Raw genomic sequence first — 20,006 nt, forward strand, 5'->3', positions numbered from 1 at the left:
ATTTATAGTGCTTGTCAAAGTTAGCATTCACGCTAGCCCCGATCTGACACTGCTGTTTTCAAATAAAGATGCGCAATAACAGAGGTGAACTCAGATCGGAGAAAATAGAAGCCATCCCCGCAAGAAACGTTCCCTCACATATAAGAACTACACAGCTGCACCAGGCGTAAAAGCGAAAGTCCGGCGTCATCCTGCCAATCACCTGTCCTTCAAAGAAACAGCACGGCTTACAGAGCTCGCCAACGCTACACCGTCCAGATCTAAACACTAGCGTGGTGTATGTGCCCAAAAAAAGTCTAACTGTATTCTCGTACCATTGCTTGCGTACTAAAGTGTCAGCAGGTATTTATCGTGGCATTACACGTGTAATTTGTGAGCATGCCCTTGACAATCAAACAGAGGAAGCCCTACAGTTCACTTGTAACTTTATGCTGTAGGAAGATAAGTAAATAAATCAGCTCGAATGTTATTTATTGGATCACATAAAGATGCGCTATAGCTATTCATCTATCCCCTTAGCTGTTTTTATATCAATTATATAATAACGGCTATAAAGACACTTGTTCATGTTAATTGAAGTCTCAATTGTTAAAATTAATATTTTAAAAGGAGCATCCCACATGAAAATACAACGATCTGACTGACCGTCAGTGTATACTACTTTATATGGTTAAAAGGAAAAAAAAAACAACACTTTCTTTCCAGCGGGGAATTGAACTCGGATCTCTAAGGCGCAATAGGCCTGCTGCGCACTGATTGGCTGAGCAGTCTGTGTCAACTTTCCACGACTGTTTGGGGGGGCGGCAGTATGTATCATGATCGTGATTTAGAGAGAATAAAAGTGAAAAGAACGGTAACTTTTACAAGTCCTATAAATGTACACCATGTGTTACAGACGCAAACCAAGTGTATGCGTGTACTGTATAATAACAATAGGAGCAGCTCACTACTGAAAACTGCAAATATAGAAGTGAGTCAGGATCGAACCGGGGACTCTTGATTACAAGTCAGCAAATCTTACTGCTACGCTACGGAAGTTGTCTTTTCCTTTAACCTTTTGTACAAGTGTTTACTTGATCTTTGGACTTCAGGCTTCATATATTATATAGTTTATGCCTACATTTTGTCATTTACTACTAAAATATGAAAAAAATTGTTTTAAAAATGTGTTTACACAGATTACTGTAGAAACGAAACACACAGGAAATGTGTGTGTTCCAAATAACGATCTATTATTTCCACTCTAAAACTCCACTTCACTCCCAGATAATCAATCAAGGCATGAGCTGGGAGAAGTTCGTGCACGTTCTAAGTCGGTGGGGGGATGGAATAACCGGCTGCTTGCGGCTTGTGTTTATCGGCACATTTAGATGACAAGACACGCTGGCGGAGAGGTGCGAATGGATTTAAGAAGCGATTTAAGGTGGGCCAGACCTACGAGTTTTTTCGTAGGCTCTGGTAATTCTAGTGTTAAAGGACAGTTAATATTGTCAGAGAAACTCTGACACCACCTTAATATTTTAATTATGAAATTCACCCAACTCATATTGAATGTAACATTTACTAAAGCCATATTCTAATAAAGAAATGGATGCTATTTCCTGAAATTTGATAAAATGACCACTAACCATAGGGGGATAAAGTAATGTTAAAGGTGTGTTGCACAGGATATTGAAATAAAAACAGAAAGCTTTTTATCCATACAAAAGGCTCCTCAAGAATAATAGGTCAGAAGGAAAAACTAAGAACCATGTTCTTAGTTTTTTGATATGTTAGCAATGTTAAATATGACCAGAATGTGACATTCAAGGTGTCAGTCAGTGACACAAAAAGAAAAGTGAAATCACAGAACTGCAAAGCTTTAAAAATGTTCCAATGTTTTTCAAGTGCAATTTAAGAGTTATGTCAAGACTCAGATGACATTTTCTACAAGAACAGACATATAAATTCACTAAAAATGCCCTATCAATAAGGTGTCAGTATACATGCATATTTTGATTGATACTATTTGATAAACAAACACTGGACTAATTTAGATAGTCTTCTGGAAAAGACATTCACTAGGTAAAACTAGCATTTAGCATACAGCTCCCTCAGTTTTGAAATTTCAGCTCTGTCTGCAGTGAGTGGGAATTCTGCAGATCATTAACTACTCATTTATCAATGTCTCTCACTAGGCAACACAATGCAGTGGAATCACACACAGTTACCACCCTCCTGAACCCCAGCAACAGCACCTAATTAGCATAGCTTACCATCAGGAGGGTGCTTTACGATTGGTGCAGCCTTTTCAAACATAAGCCTATGAGAGTTAAGTATGCAAATAGCCTACTTTTGTTGCCAAGGTAGAGCTGCCCTCTATTGTCCAATAGGAAAACAAGTAATAAACAAGAAGTGAAAGTGTACTTTGTTATATCTCCAAGCTACTTTTTAACACTTTGCTCTCTGCAATATATATATAAAAATGCAGTCAGCTTCAGATTGTGTATTTCATAATTCTATTACATCAATTACCTTTGCATCCAAAGGAAAAAAATATTAGCACAAGTTGGAAAGTGGTCCTTAAGTTTATTCTAATCTCCTAAAACAGGAAACCTGTATCTGTACTGAAATAAAACATGGAGGCAAGGATTTCTTTTAATGATACAAAAAGCCATCATATCGCACAGAGGGGGAAAAAAAGCAGCAGACAAACTAAAATATATAGTTAATGTAAACTTTACACTGAGTCCCATAAAGTGAAAGTTAGTGGAAAGGTTAATTAGCAATGAAGTTGCAAAATGACAGTAAAACAACTTTTGGTGAAGAAATTACTGTAAGAGACTTTTTTTAATGCAACGTACATATTTACCTGTTTTTATAATCTACTAAATTAAAATAAAACTAAAATTATCCTGAAACTAAACTTAATAAAGCACCACCACCATTAATAAAGTAATAACGCAAGTCTTCAAATATTTCTAAAAAGTCTTTTCTTATATTAAAATGATGATGTTAATGTTGTAATAAGGTAAAGTATGGCTTTAAATATTTAAAAAAAAACAAAAACAAAAAAACCTTTGACTTTACAATATTTTTGTTTTTGCTTTTTAAATTATACATTAAGTTAAAAAAACAGACTGCAAAAGAAAATGTATGGAAACCTGAATACAGACAGAGGAAAAAGGCAAGTAATAATTTGGGAATTTAAAAAAATATTAAAACATTTCTTGTCAGATATCCTTTAAAATAACATGTTGCTCAGTTACAGTTCTTTAATATGATAATGAAAAATATCTAATCCTCTTTAATAAAACCCCTGTGTGCGTCCAGTGTCCGTGTCTGTGTGTCTTCTGGTGAAGTGCGCATGCGCGGGGCACTGTGCGATGCTTCAAAGCACATGCTTCAAAGGCCACCTGACACGTCACACAAGACAGAGAGGGCAGGACCTATAAAATATTGCGCAGCAGATCCAATCGGATTTTGGTAAATGAGGTAAGACCTAAAATATAAAACACGAAAAATCCAATCGGGTACTGAGACACGGAGACCAGCTTCCCCAAAGAGGTGGGATTACTGTTTGTTGTTTTACAAGTGTTCACTCTGAGGATGTCAGATATGCAATTAAGAAGCTTGGCCTAGTAAAGTGTAAGTCGTTGAAGGGGTTTTCCTAAATATACGAATTTTCATGATATTACAATACGATGACTTTTAAAAGTACATTTATTTTCGCGCACATTACATCAGTTGCTCGGGAGAATCTGCTGATTGCCCAATGTTGTGACAGAACATTAAACGCATATTATGGACAGCAAAGACAGATAAAATTACAGGCATTTTACGGAAAAAATTTAATGAGGTAAAAGATCCCTTGCCATTTAATATAGACTGTTCCTACTAATGTTTATGGACTACTGTTCTAGCGGCCGTTATAATAATGGGCTTAATGTCTAGTATTAAACATAACATCAGAAAATGTAATAGGCACAGTTCAAACTATTGCCAGGGTAACAGAATATCAGTGCACACAACCTGAGAGTGCAAGCAGATTCAACTTGACAATCTCTATGTCTCTCTCTATAATATTACATTATATATATATATATATATATATATATATATATATATATATATACACACACACACACACACACTGTATATGTAGTACTAGGGTGTTAGCTATTATGAAGAAGAGGACTGGGTTCCTCGAAAGCTTACATATTGTAATCTTTTTAGTTAGCCAATAAAAGGTGCCATTTTGCTTGACTTTTCTCTATCTATCTATCTATCTATCTATATCTATATATCTCATCTCTCTCTCTATATATATATCTTTATCTATTGTCATATGAAAAAGTTTGGGAACCCCTCTTAATTCTTTGGATTTTTGTTGATCATTGGCTGAGCTTTCAAAGTAGCAACTTCCTTTTAATATACGACATGCCTTATGGAAACAGTAGTATTTCAGCAGTGACATTAAGTTTATTGGATTAACAGAAAAAACGCAATATGCATCATAACATAATTAGACAGGTGCATAAATGTGGGCACCCAACAGATATATTACATCAATACTTAGTTGAACCTCCTTTTACAAATATAACAGCCACTAGACGCCTCCTATAGCCTTTGATGTGTTTCTGGAGTCTGGATGGAGATATTTTTGACCATTCTTCCATGCAAAATATCTCCAGTTCAGTTAAATTTGATGGTTGCGGAGCATGGACAGCGTGCTTCAAATCATCCCATAGATTTTCGATGATATTCAAGTTTAGGGTACTGTGATGGCCATTCCAGAACATTGTACTTTTCCCTCTGCATATTGCATATTTTCTGTTAATCCAATAAACTTAATATCACTGCTGAAATACTACTGTTTCCATAAGGCATGTCATATTTCCCAAGTTCCCAAACTTTTTCATATGACTGTACAACTGTATATACATCCTTTAAAAAAAAAAAAAATCCTGGAAAGCAAAAGCAAAGCAAATATATGTGATCTTCTTGGAAGTTCTCGGAAGACATTTACAAGACCCGCAAGACAAAACAGACTTGCCATGGAGCGTCTTGCGTGGACCGTAAACATGAGACTTGGTGCCAAGAGATTGTCCCAGGGCTGTCTCGCGGGGACGTGGCACATGAGATTCTTGCAACACACGCCCTACTTACAAAAGATATCATATAAGAGCACACCCATCAAAAAACACTCAGTAGTGTAAAAGCATGTAGTACACACATATCCTGTGCTCTCAGCACATATAAAGCATATAAGGGCAATATGGAGAATAGAGACCCAAAGGCGTTGGAGAGAAAAAAAGGCAGATAAGAGATTATGAAAGTAGTGGAATTAGAAAGGCTCAAACAAATGATGGCGTGATACACATGCAGAGAAAGGTACAGAATATGAAAGCAGTAAAATTTGAAAGTATTGTAGCATCCCAGCCAGGTTGAGACCTTTTTGGTTTTAAGTGACTGTTCAGTCCGATTGAGGGAGGGCAGACTACAGCACGGAAGACTGATAGCGGGGTATTGATTGATGTGGTAAGGGGGGGGGTCTGGGGGGTGCGAGACCCGGAGGAGGAGGGGTTGGAGAGGTTGCTAGAAAGTTGTGTTTAGGGTTAGGAAGTTGGCAATTGTTCAAGTAAAACTTTTGTGACACTTTGTCATGTCAGTCGCTACAGTATCAAAGAATATAGAAAAGATTGCATTACCGCAAACAAAAGGTGATTAATCATCAGAACCAGGTGTAATTGAAAAAACAACAGGACAAATCAAGGTCAGAAATAAAAGGCAAAGAGTAGACAACAAAGTCTTTTCGCATTTGCATCATTCAGTGCACAAAACGTGAATTTACACAATAATGGACCATACACTATGAGAATCTGTGGTCCTGGAACATTTATAGCAATGACAAGTTGAATTTCAAAGAATACACAATTCGATCAGGTGTATATTGATGATCATGGAGAAGCGATGCAAATTTTAACAGGCAAAAAGAAAGGTAATGTATACAGTTAGGTCCATAAATATTTGGACAGAGACAACTTTTTTCTAATTTTGGTTCTGTACATTACCACAATGAATTTTAAATGAAACAACTCAGATGCAGTTGAAGTGCAGACTTTCAGCTTTAATTCAGTGGGGTGAACAAAACAATTGCATAAAAATGTGAGGCAACTAAAGCATTTTTTTAACACAATCCTTTCATTTCAGGGGCTCAAAAGTAATTATACAATTGACTCAAAGGCTATTTCATGGGCAGGTGTGGGCAAGTCTGTCGTTATGTCATTATCAATTAAGCAGATAAAAGGCCTGGAGTTGATTTGAGGTGTGGTGCTTGCATGTGGAAGATTTTGCTGTGAACAAACAACATGCGGTCAAAGGAGCTCTCCATGCAGGTGAAAAAAGCCATCCTTAAGCTGCGAAAACAGAAAAAACCCATCCGAAAAATTGCTACAATATTACGAGTGGCAAAATCTACAGTTTGGTACATCCTGAGACAGAAAGCAAGCACTGGTGAACTCAGCAACGCAAAAAGACCTGGACGTCCACGGAAGACAACAGTGGTGGATGATCGCAGAATCATTTCCATGGCGAAGAGAAACCCCTTCACAACAGCCAACCAAGTGAACAACTCTCTCCAGGGGGTAGGCGTATCGATATCCTAGTCTACCATAAAAAGAAGACTGCATGAAAGTAAATACAGAGGGTGCACTGCAAGGTGCAAGCCACTCATAAGCCTCAAGAATAGAAAGGCTAGATTGGACTTTGCTAAAGAACATCTAAAAAAAGCCAGCACAGTTCTGGAAAAACATTCTTTGGACAGATGAAACCAAGATCAACCTCTACCAGAATGATGGCAAGAAAAAAGTATGGAGAAGGCGTGGAACAGCTCATTATCCAAAGCATACCACATCATCTGTAAAACACGGTGAAGGCAGTGTGATGGCTTGGGCGTGCATGGCTGCCAGTGGCACTGGGACAATAGTATTTATTGATGATGTGACACAGGACAGAAGCAGCCAAATGAATTCTGAGGTGTTCAGAGACATACTGTCTGCTCAAATCCAGCTAAATGCAGTCAAATTGATTGGGCGGCGTTTCATGATACAGATGGACCATGACCCAAAACATACAGCCAAAGCAACCCAGGAGTTTATTAAAGCAAAGAACTGGAAAATTCTTGAATGGCCAAGTCAGTCACCTGATCTTAACCCAACTGAGCATGCATTTCACTTGTTGAAGACTAAACTTCAGACAGAAAGGCCCACAAACAGCAACTGAAAGCCGCTGCAGTAAAGGCCTGGCAGAGCATTAAATAGGAGGAAACCCAGCATCTGGTGATGTCCATGAGTTCAAGACTTCAGGCTGTCATTGCCAGCAAAGGGTTTTCAACCAAGTATTAGAAATGAACATTTTATTTCCAGTTATTTAATTTGTCCAATTACTTTTGAGCCCCTGAAATGAAGGGATTGTGTTAAAAAAATGCTTTAGTTGCCTCACATTTTTATGCAATCGTTTTGTTCACCCCAATGAATTAAAGCTGAAAGTCTGTACTTCAACTGCATCTGAGTTGTTTCATTTAAAATTCATTGTGGTAATGTACAGAACCAAAATTAGAAAAAAGTTGTCTCTGTCCAAACATTTATGGACCTAACTGTATATTCCGCGAATAACATTAGACACCAAAGGAGATTGTGATATGCCATTTGTATTAAAATGTTTACAGTTTACCGTGGGAATAGCTTTTGCAATAACAATCAATAAATTACAGGGACAAACATTAGAAAAAGTCGGATTAGTTATTAGAGAAACAGAAATAATATTCACTCACGGGAAGTTATATGTTGTTTTGTCACAATGTGTCTCCAAAAAATATTGATTTTAATGAAGCTTTAAAGTAAAAGTGCAAATAATGAAACTGAAACAATTCCAAAGAAAAAAAATTTTTAAATTGTATATCTGATTAACCAAACACAGGGGTTGGTGAGCGAAGTGTGTGTGTGTATTTATATATATATATATATATATATATATATATATATATATGAGAGAGAGAGAGATTGATGGTCAACAACAAATCCTTTTTGCATGTTAAGTGGTCACTGATATAATAGTGTGTGTTCTGTGAAGCTGATCAAGAAAAATCACTATGTTAATAGCTCATCTTGGGCAAACACTATTTTGCAGGATGATGTCTGAATTTTTTTTCCAAAAATCAAAACCATCCTGATGCAAACAGGAACTTGGTTTCCTTATACCTCAGCTGCTTGTCAGAAGCCTGTGACTACCCACCTCTCAATCAGGCCTATGGAATTCTGAGAATTATGAAGCATTACTTGGAGCAAGATACTTGCTTGTCTTTTACAAAGAGTGTTATCACTTTGTCTAACAACCTTTAAAACAGTGTGTAAAGTTTATAGTGCTTTCAACATATGTGAAGCTATATTTATAAAGGCTGTAAAACAGAGTTATGCAGATGATATTTACCCCAACTTTGACAGCTGTCAGTGTGTTCATCATCTTTACTGTGAAATAATTGTGTTGATTTCTAATCTACAACCCAAAACCTTCCTATCCAAGAGTGAAAGTTGCTTATACAAGCATCAGTTCAGCATAGCAGGCATTTACACAGCAACATCTACAAATATGCACTGGAACTGAAAATCACTCATTATCAAGACTGTCCAGACTAGAGGAGGCAAAAAAGCAAGCATTCTAAGAAACACTAAACCTCTTTAGGAATCTTTGCTAGGATTTTCAACCAGTCCCAGGCCACTGCCTCATCCTGCCTCAAGTCCTCCATCATTGTTCCGCTGCCGAAAAATCCATCACGAACAGTCTGAATGATTTCCGCCCAGTGGCACTCACATCTGTCATCATGAATTGCTTTGAGAAACTGGTGCGGAGTTGTATCATCACGTGCCTGCCAGCAGACCTGGACCCATTTCAATTTGCTTACAAAGCAAAGAGATCCACGTAGCACGCTGTGGTCACAGCCCTTCATGCTGCCCTGACCAACCTTGTGCAGCAGGGGAGTTATGCCAGACTGCTCTTTGTAGACTTCAGCTCAGCGTTTAACACCATCCTCCCACAACAACTGGTGTCCAAACTGGCAGATCTGGGACTTCCATCACTCACCTGCAGTTGGATACTGGACTTCCTGTCTGGTCGCTCCCAGAGGGGCAGGCTGGGTCCCCACACCTCCACTGCTGTCGGCCTCAACACCGGGACACAGCAGGGTTGTGTGCTCAGCCCGCTCCTCTACACACATGACTGTGTTCCCACTCACCATAGCAACAAGATCTTAAAGTTCACGGATGACACGACAGTGGTCTGACTCATCTCAGGCAAGGTGGGTGAGCTGGCATACAGGGACGAGGTGGAGCGGCTGTCAGAGTGGTGCAGTGTCAATAACCTGCTCCTCAGCACCGCAAAAACAAAGGAGCTTGTTATTGACTTTAGAAAAAACAAAACTGACATCCAGCCACTTATCATTGGTGGGGCCTGTGTGGAGAGGGTCCCACTGTTCAGGTTTCTGTGCATTGAGCTGAAGGATGACCTGACCTGGAGCGCCAACACCAAGGAGCTGCCGAAGAAGGTGCAGCAGAGGCTGTATTTTCTGAGAATCCTCAGAAAGAACCATCTGTCCAAAAATCTGCTCCTTGCCTTTTATCACTGTTCCATCGAGAGTGTGCTTACGTACGGACTGTGTGTGTGGTACGGTAGCTGCACTTCCTCAGAAAGGAAAGCGCTCCACAGGGTCGTCAGGACAGCAGAGAGAACAATCGGTTGTACCCTCCCAACTCTAGAAGAAATCTACACCTCCCAATGCTACCAAAAAGCAGTAGACATTTCACAGGATTCATCACATCCCGGTCACTGCCTCCTCTAGCTTTTGTCATTGGGCAAGAGACACAGAGCAATGAAAACCAGGACAAACCGCCTTAAAAACAGCTTTTATCCAAAAGCAACCATGGCCCTGAACTCAGAATAAAACTGCTCCATATCATTCTCCCAAAGTGCAATATAGACCTTAAGTCAACCAGTGCAATTTGTATATACAACAAGTGCAAGTTGTATATTTTATAAAGTACTTTTATTACTATTCGGTTTATTATTTTGTCTCTTCTCGTCTTTTTAACTCTTATGCCTCACACTGAGTTGACTGCACCTTCAATTTCGTTGTTCCTTTGTAAAAGTGACAATGACAATAAAGATCCATCTATCTCTCTGCTTTTGGGGCTTCCTACTTGAACAAAATGCTACATTTTCAGAGATTAAAATATTCTTCCAAGAAGGCAACTAAGTACTACGGAATGCAAATGAAAAGAGAGAGAGATGCCACTAAAAGCAAAAAGTCAAAGCTATTTTTCTCATATAAATTATATTTGTTGCTGGGGATTTTAATTCATATATTATTGATATTGAACCTATTCTACATACCGTATACTTCAATTTGTTTACTTAGTTCTTCATTTCATTGAACTTTCAGAATGTCTAATATTGTTTGTGCAATTATATTATTCTGATTTTAAGGATGCTACCTTTTGTAATAACACAATTACACGACTAAGAGAAATTCTAAGAACAAATGTGTGCTTACACAGAAAGTACCAAAAAGTGTCAGGTAATTGATATAAAAATAATGCTGCTTAATAAAACTGCTATTTATAAATAAAAAAGCAACAAAAATGTCTTAGAACTGTAGTCAACAAAGCTTCAGATTTAAAACAAAATCCTTAAAGTATTAGAACATGCCCACTCTGAAGCCAAGTATGTTTTTTTAAATTTATTTTAATTTAGTAGGGCTATTTTGTTTACGTCATTCTCTCTCTGAACTTGACAATATTTCACTCCTAAGGAATTGGTTATTAATAACTACTAATGGACTTGCAATATGACCTTGATAATTTACTTGAAATAAACAGGCTATACTTTTTTGCAAGTTAAATGTATGTTCTGCAAGTGTTTAGACAAAAAGTCTCTCATTTTATACTGGTACATTTAAGTGACAAATCTAAGACTATTTGCCTAACTTTACCTGCATAAGCCAAAAAAAAAACACCAAAAAGGAGTGGTAACAGATGGAAGATGAAGGGGATTTAAAAGAAAAAAAATGGATAGAGTAGGCCTGCCGCTAAGCTGAGGATCTCCATAACTGGCAATTGATGAGGCACAAATGAAAAAGTTAAGTAACACATGCTGATGACAAATGATAAATACCTTTTCTATAGAATGTTTGTGGTATGTTCATGAGATGATTTTCCAGTTATTGTCAATCTTTCTGAACTCTGTCCATTTTCTGAACTTCACTTGCAAGAAGTAATCAATGAACCAAATGGAAGGTTTTCATTAGAGTAAGTTTCTTAATTGATGTTAATAGCGTCAGTGGCCAAGTGTTTAATAATAATGCCCCACTGCCTCCAGCGAAGTGCTACAAAGCCCAGGGTCAAAGTATCAGAAATTTGTAAGAGGGGGTTAATGGGAAGCTACACACTTCATTTTTTACATTAAATTGTCACGCACCAAGTATAGACATTTAAAAATATCAAATCGAAAGGTGTTGTCATAATGAATAGCTAATACAGTAATCCCTCCTCCATCGCGGGGGTTGCGTTCCAAAGCCACCCGCGAAATAAGAAAATCCGCGAAGTAGAAACCATATGTTTATATGGTTATTTTTATATTGTCATGCTTGGGTCACAGATTTGCGCAGAAACACAGGAGGTTGTAGAGAGACAGGAACGTTATTCAAACACTGCAGACAAACATTTGTCTCATTTTCAAAAGTTTAAACTGTGCTCCATGACAAGACAGAGATGACAGTTCCGTCTCACAATTAAAAGAATGCAAACATATCTTCCTCTTCAAAGGAGTCAGGTGCAGAGACTGTCATAAAGGCAGAGGAACATCAATAGGGCTGTTTTGCTTTTAAGTATGCGAAGCACCGCGGCACAAAGCTGTTGAAGGCGGCAGCTCACACCCCCTCTGTCAAGAGCACAGAAAGAGAGAGAGAGACAGAGAAAAACAAAGAGTGAAAAATCAATACGTGCCCTTCGAGCTTTTAAGTATGTGAAGCACGGTGCAGCAAGTCGTTTCAGGAATCAGCAAAAGATAGCAACGTGAAGATAATCTTTCAGCATTTTTAGACTAGCGTCCATATCGTCTAGGTGTGGGAACAGCCCCCCTGCTCAATCCCCCTACTTCAGGATCAGAGAAAGTCAGCACAAGAGAAATGTAAGCTGGGTAGCTTCTCAGCCATCTGCCAATAGCGTCCCTTGTATGAAATCAACTGGGCAAACCAACTGAGGAAGCATGTACCAGAAATTAAAAGACCCATTGTCCGCAGAAACCCGCGAAGCAGCGAAAAATCCGCAATATATATTTAAATATGCTTACATATAAAATCCGCGATGGAGTGAAGCCGCGAAAGGCGAAGCGCGATATAGCGAGGGATTACTGTAATAATCTACCCCACTGCTCTTCCATTTGGTTTTATATCCTCAGTTTTACTATATTGCCATTGACTGCGAAAAGACAGTTTCGAATTTATGATAAAAATGTACAATTCTGTTTTGTTACCATGAGCATACCTAAGAAATGCAAAAGGCATGCTTTCTGAATCCAATACGATTGGCTCCTTGAAGTGGAATTAATCAGAAAGTTTTAAGACTTTTGCTCCACATTACTTCTAGTGCCCCAATGTAAACAACTATAAGCTGCCTCAGGAGATTTGTTTCTGAATTTAAAAAAAAAAACTTATGTTTACATACAAAACAAGTTTATAAAACAAATAGATGCAGGCTAAATAGTGAAATACCTGTAGGTTAGGAATACCACATTAACGCCATGTGCAGTCCAGATACAAAAAAAGCCATTAGAAAAGGCAAAATCTTTGGCAGAGTACACTTTTCTACTATCATATACAAACATGGACACATTTGTTGGCACCATAACAGCTCATTGGAAGAGTGCTGCATGCCTACTTAAAAGTGATCAAATGGAAAGCAACTGTCCCATGTACAGTATACCTGCCTGCATTTGATGTGTCAACAAAGTGTGACATGAGGAACGGCCTAAACACAAATGTTTGTACCCCTAGAAAAAACAGCCTATTTAAAAATTAGTCTGGTATCCTTGTGCTCTCCACACTGAAAATGGATCAGAGAAAGCAAAGAGTTGTCCGAGGAGACCAAACAGAAAATTATAGTAACAAACATGTTAAAAGCAAGGGCTATAAGACAATCTCCAAGCAGCTTGATGTGCCTGTAAGTATAGTTGCAAATATTAAGACGTTTAAGGAACATGGGACTGTAGCCAACCCCCTGGATGCAGCCACAAGTGGAAAATTGACTCCAGACTCAGCAAAGGGATAGTAAGATTGGTAGACAAAACGCCAAAGACAAGTTCAAATGAGATATAAGCTGATATAAGCTTCAAGGTCATGGTGATTGCACCATTCTGTCGCTTTTCAAGTGACAATGGGCTCAACAGAAGAGGTCCCAGAAAGACCCCATTGAGTGCCATACCTTCTTTGAAACCAAGAGGAGGCTCGATTATGTTTTCGGTGTGCTTTGTTACATTTGGCATAGGGTGCCGTGAGTCTGTGCCGAGAATGAAATCTCAAGAATATCAAACACATTCTGGAGCAAAATATACTGCCCAGTGTCAGAAAGCTCTAATTCTGTCACAGGCCATGGATCCTCCAACAGGATAATGACCTAAAATACACAGCTAAAAGCACCCAAGAATGGCTAAGAAAAAAACATTGGATTATTCTGAAGTGACATTCTATGAGCCCTGATTTGAATCCTATCAAACATCTATGAAAAGAACTGAAAAGTGTAGTCTGGAGAAGGTACCCTTCAAACCTGAAAAAGCAGGAGCAGTTTACTTAGGAAACTACCTGCTGACAAGTGCAGAAGTCTCACCGAGAACTCTAGGAATCTCTTGTTTGTAGTGACTGCCTCTAAAGGTTGTGAAACAAAATATTAGGTTATGGGTCGAATCATTTTTGTTTATGCCATTTTCATTTGTGTTATTATTTGAAATTTTATGTTGAATCAAAACTCTGAAGCAGAGTCTTTTATTAAATACTGAACAAACAATGATGGATGGCAATTACTTTTGTCAGTTTCAATTTATTTCAGAGACTATAGTGGGTTCTTTTTTCATTGCGGGGTAAACTGTATACATGCTGCATCTGTAGTGATGAATTATACATAAATTTATCATTTTTATGTTTACATATAAATTTACACTTTAAGCTCTGAATTGTAGTACTGGATTGCATTCCATTTGTTGCTCCAAAAGCTTAAAAAAGCAATCTGAATATTCTCTAGTATGCAGTCAGTTATGTCCAAAGAAATGAAAAATCATTGGGTTAAAAAAAAAAAAAAAAAACAAAAAGAAAAAAAGTCTTACTTCAAAAAAAAAAAAAAAAAAAAAAGGCAGGCTTGCACAATAAAAATGTATTCAATTGATTAATGTATACATATGCATCTATACCAAAGCAGCTTATTTAAAACAGCCCATCACTGAACATTGCTAATTGGTAAGATTCTGAAAAAATCAAATATATATTTTTCTCCCCCCATATAGTGATTCACTATGTACTTCCCCCCATTATAATATGTAGTTGATCCAACAAACACGGCTATTCTCAATTCAACTGAAAAATAAATGGAAATTGCATTAGATTGTTATAGGAAATTACTAAATCATGCTTACAAACACACATAATTCAGATTTTTTTCTCACAAGACATTGATCAAACAATATTTTTTTATTTTCAAAGGCAAGGTGTAATATTTTTGCTTAGGGTAGATGTGTAATGTATTTAGTGTAAGTGATAGGTGACTGGGACGCCTTTGTTTACTCGAATGTCCATTACAAATTGTTCTTAAGAGAGACAATAAAAGCTAACTTAACCTATATTTCTGGGGCAGCCTGTATGTTTGTGTGAGAATACAGAGTTAGAAGTACATTTGTAGAAATAGAGGTAGAAAGAACGAATGAGTTTTCAGAATCATCAAGTGTGAAAAACAAGTAGGAAGTGATGAAAAATGTCAGATTTAAAACATTGTAAGAACTCTGCAATTGAACAAAGGGACTGCAGAGGCAGGAGGATATGTCCTGGTGGAACTAAAAAGTAGAGATGGCAATATAGGAAAAGAGAGAGTGCCAGCAGAAAATATATGGTTGACAAGCAAAATGCTACAAAAAGTTGTTGGAAAAGGGCAAAATAGTTAAAAATAAACACTGCAAATGCAGGTGTCAATTAATATCTTATTTGCTCATCCTATTATCATAATCACTGCAAGTGCATCAAAGTGCAGAGATACAGTAAATAAACATTTGTCAATAAACACTTTAAGCCAAGGGCTACGACAACACTTAAATATGTTTAATATTTATTTTTGTATCATATCAACAAACGTTTCTTAAAAAAAGTGAAAGCTAAGTTTAATTTTCCAAATAAAATAATAAAAAAGTAATGCATATTCTTAATATTGAAGCTCACCTACTAATAAAGATGTCTGCTTAAGAACAAACATAAAATTGATGAATGGGTAGATGTTTTCCATACTGTACATATTCTAAATTAAAGAGCTCCATTTGTACATAAACCATGTATTCATTTGATTGCAATCTTCATGCAAAGACTAGCAATTTCCTGGAAATGGACCAAATAGAAAACAAAAAATATGGTAGTAACATCTGTGACAAAGGCATGCATGCAAATACTATCATTTTCTCCAGTCCTTTTCATTCTGTACCAATGCTTGCAAAATGCTGCAAAGTAGCTTCGTAAAATCCCAGAGTACTAAATGGTTTTTAAATGCAAACTTCAGCATAGATTACAGAACAATTTACCTGGAAACACCATCAATTTAGAAGCATACAGCTGTACCCACACTCTTAGGCAGCTGCAATGGAAGATAAATTACCTATTGCATTAGGAAATACAAATGATAATGCAACATAGATATTTACCTGTATGCATCGTCTTCTGATAAATTTCATATCATCCTAGGAGGAGGGTCCAGCAGCAAACCAGTGCCCGCTAAAATAAACGCACAAAGACATGTATTGCTTAAAAAAATCTATTTTTATACCTAGAAAGTAAAAATACCTGTATGCTAACATTTTTTAAATATAAAAACCCTAATTAAAAATAATTTTAATACCTCAATGCAAAAAAATAATGGTAATGACTGAAAAATCACACTTGAAATACATAAGTGTGATACCAAATTCATTAACATTTAAAAGAGTTAAAGATTAATTCATAGAGGAACTTGCTCAACAAAAAAAAGAAGCTTTGAGTTAAATTTTAGAATAATTTTCTTTATAAAAAGGAAGAAAAGAAGCCAGATAAAAATGAATGCCATACATAATGATTATTATTTATTATGCCCCAACTACAATTTAATCAAAACAACGGTTTTCATATGGGTAGATTCTACATTGTTCCTCCCAAAAATGGTGTTAAAATGATTTGATTTTAATCACTAGCAGTTAGCTCCACCTCACCAATAACAATAGTATAAATCCTTTTCCAATTAAGGTCTAATAAGGCTGAAAAACACATTCTGGGGATCTTGAATTATTTCCATATGCAGATGATAATTCATATATTGGATGACAGGTGTACACTTATAGACTGAAGTCCTCAAATCATACCTTCCTCCAAAATGGTTATTTCTTTGTCAATCTTAGAGTCACTGTCACACAGGAAAGTCCATTTACCATCAAAAAGAAAAAGTCAACTACATTTTTGGCCTGAACATTCTGAAAATTAGAGTTTATGATTGTACTGATATTAACAAGGTCTCCTGGGACAACCAAAATGTGCTGCAATCCAAGTTATCCATGACACTTAGAGACAGACAAAGTGGTTTTCTGTCTATTTTTGTTTAGAAACATTACAGTAAACAGACACACAAATATACACTGAGCTAAAATGACTAATCATCTTTACCTGGGTTCTTGGAAGAGGGACTGCAGTCTTTTTGTTTGTTTTTTTTTTTTGTTTTTTTTAGACAAAAGTTTCAGCACTGAGCTGCAACTGAACTGAAGTATCAAAACAAACGATCAAATCCCCATAATCTGCTGCAATTTCAGAAAAAAGATGTTTGCAACTAAAGTGAAACACTGCTTGACAAACTCAATCAGAAAATATAATTCTGTGCTATACTTTACGTTTAGCTCATTGATAGCTGGCTCTTGCGTGACTTTGTTGAATCTCATTTGCTTGACTAAATTAATAAACTTTATTCTAGTTGTTAACTTTCTGAAGTCTCTTGAACCACGGATGTGTATTTAAGATAGAATAGTGCCATGATTCACAATACCTTTTCACACTGTACTCTTTCTTGACAGCAGCTGGCTCATGGCAACCAAGGCACATGTATTTCCCTACAACGCCTGTGGAATATAAAACAAAAAGTCCTAAAATTGCCAACACTCAGAATCAACATTTCTAATGTTCCTTTTTTATATAAACACAAAGAGTTAATGCTGCTGCTGCATGTGCTGCATGTGACAGGAAGTAATGAGAGCAGGAACTGAGTGCAGCAGCAGACATCATAGTGTGTGTGTTTCCTCAGACTATCCTTCACCACTCTTCTTAGATAGCCCGTGTGAAGGCAGTCCTTCTAAGTTATTATATTTTCTTGTTACAGATATTTTGAGTAATTTTATGTCACGGAAATGCTGAAGCCAATGTTATATTCGTAATGTGCAACTTAAAATGCTACTGTACTTACCTGGGGCCTCATGTATAAACAATGTGTACACACAAAAATGTTGCGTACTCCCATTTCCTTGCACACTCTTGAGATGTGTAAATCATAAACTTGTCATAAAGCCATGCACATTTTCACGGTAGCTCACGACCTTGCGTATGCATGTTTCCACTCAGTTTTGCAAACTGGTGGCACCCAACATCAAAGCACTGCTACTGTTTCTGTTTCATTTACCTTTCTTTTTCGAATTCGCATCAATGACGCTGGATTTAATAAATACACTGAAATTAACTACATATCTTTAACAAATTTAATTCACTTGATTGTAATCATTCTGTAACAATATCATGGTGCACGGAATTGCCAAACTATTACAACTACCATAGCTGCTTTAGCATTGTTAAAAGACATTGCAAATGGAATAATTAGAAGAGTGTGTATTTATAGATGATGATGGCTTCTAAGTCGATTTCCAAGAGCTATCCTCTTGGAACCGAGTGCTGAACTGGTGCCGGCTTTACAAAGGAAGACTTTGAGAAATTGTGGTCTACCTGCTCCTTTGCAAGTTCTGTCCACTCGCGGGTAACCACAGGAGCTGTTCAACGTGAACTTGCTGACCGAATGGGTATTTCACAAACATCACAGAGTCGCGCCATGCCAGCATTATAGGATGGTATTATCTGCTTGTCATCCAGATATAGATTTCCTTACACTGTGGTTGAACAGCGAAACATCTAAGAACAATCTGCAGCAACGTCTGGCTTTCCAAATGTAATTGGAGCGGTCAACTGCACGCCCATTGTTACTGCAACAGCGCTGGCCAAGTTACATCAGCCAGGGATGAATCACCAAAGGACATCATATATAGCAGGGGTGCCTATAAAAACAGCAGCTCTATACAGATGCAGGTGCTTTTTCCAGCTAGTGTGGCAAAAGGCAAGCAGTTCTTTTAAAGACAGCAAGTCTCCTCAAATAGCCATGTAAAGGGAAAAGAATCAATCCATTGTGTTGTTTGGTAATGATGTTACACTATAAATTTGCTTTTGTAAATAGAATGCATTACCACTCTATTCATGTGCTGCTCTGTAGTCCACAGAAAGTGTGTTGCATTATGCAGGCATGTAGCATCCTGCTTGCCCCATACATGAGGAGTTGCAGTATGATGAACCTGACCCTGACCTACCAAATGATCAGCCAAATCTGACAGCATTACAACTTTGTTTGAATGTAATTAGCAGAATGTAAAAACAGGTGATGCAGCATTTTTTAATGAATTCATTTAAATTGTGGTCAGTATCACATAATACAGCCCTTATATACCTTAATTCATTGACCATATCTCTTACAGATTCCACTATTGCATTTTGTGACTCCAGAACAGCGTCTGTCAGTACACAGGCAGATGGTCGCCTGGCAATTTCTGAGGTAGAGTTGAGTGTGCAGTCAGAATCTGAAGATGTGCTGGACACAGCAGCACCATCATTGCATGGAATCGTGTCATCGGCATGGGGGTCAGCATTTGTAATATTGTCTGAAACAGAATAAACAGACAGTGGGCTGCGACTCATGTCGACTTTGATATCTGACCGCTTCTTTTTAATATTGGGAACTGTCTCGACTTTCTGAACTTGAACTTTCAAGCGTCTCCGCCACGCTATATCACTCCATAACTTCCTTTTCTTGTTTATACCTTTGCTTAACACTAGAATTACCAAAGCCTACGAAAAAACTCGTAGATCCGGCCCACCTTAAATCGCTTCTTAAAACCGTTTTCACCTCTCCGCCAGCGTCTTTTGTCATCTAAATGTACTGATAAAGACATGCTGCAAGCAGCCGGCTATTCCATCCCCCCACTGACTTAGAACGTACACGAACTTCTCCCAGTTCATGCCTTGATTGATTATCTGGGAGTGGAGTTTTAGAGTGGAAATAATAAATCGTTATTTGGAACACATGCATTTCATGTGTGTTGCGTTTCTACAGTAATCTGTGTAAACACATTTTTAAAACAGAAACGTTTTTATATTCTATTAACAAATGACAAAATGTAGGCATAAACTATATAATGTATGAAGCCTGAAGTCCAAACATCAAAGAAACACTTTCACAAAAGGTACAAAAAAAAAAAGCCGCTGCCAAAAAAAGCCGCCTTAGTGTGCGACATTGACACACATTTACTATGACTGCCGCCGTGGCGCAACAGTATCAGTTGCTGACTGGCAATCAGAAGGTCATGAGTTCGATCCTGTATGACCCCTTTTTGAGAAGTGAAGT

At 37.5% G+C, this 20,006-nt stretch overlaps 1 protein-coding gene across 6 annotated transcripts in view; it reads right to left on the reverse strand.

The window, feature by feature from the left end:
* Positions 1–20,006, reverse strand: part of dyrk1aa (dual-specificity tyrosine-(Y)-phosphorylation regulated kinase 1A, a) — a 185,338-nt gene that overhangs the window by 58,665 nt on the left and 106,667 nt on the right. For all 6 annotated transcript variants that reach the window (XM_028800218.2, XM_028800219.2, XM_028800221.2 and 3 more), the window contains exon 4: positions 15,979–16,048. In XM_028800218.2, the coding sequence (XP_028656051.2) occupies positions 15,979–15,988 (10 nt within the window). In that variant the 5' untranslated portion in view covers positions 15,989–16,048. The remainder of the gene's footprint in view (positions 1–15,978; positions 16,049–20,006) is intronic.

Source organism: Erpetoichthys calabaricus, chromosome 4 (assembly GCF_900747795.2).
Source record: "Erpetoichthys calabaricus chromosome 4, fErpCal1.3, whole genome shotgun sequence".
In the NCBI taxonomy this organism is placed as follows: Eukaryota; Metazoa; Chordata; class Cladistia; order Polypteriformes; family Polypteridae; genus Erpetoichthys; species Erpetoichthys calabaricus.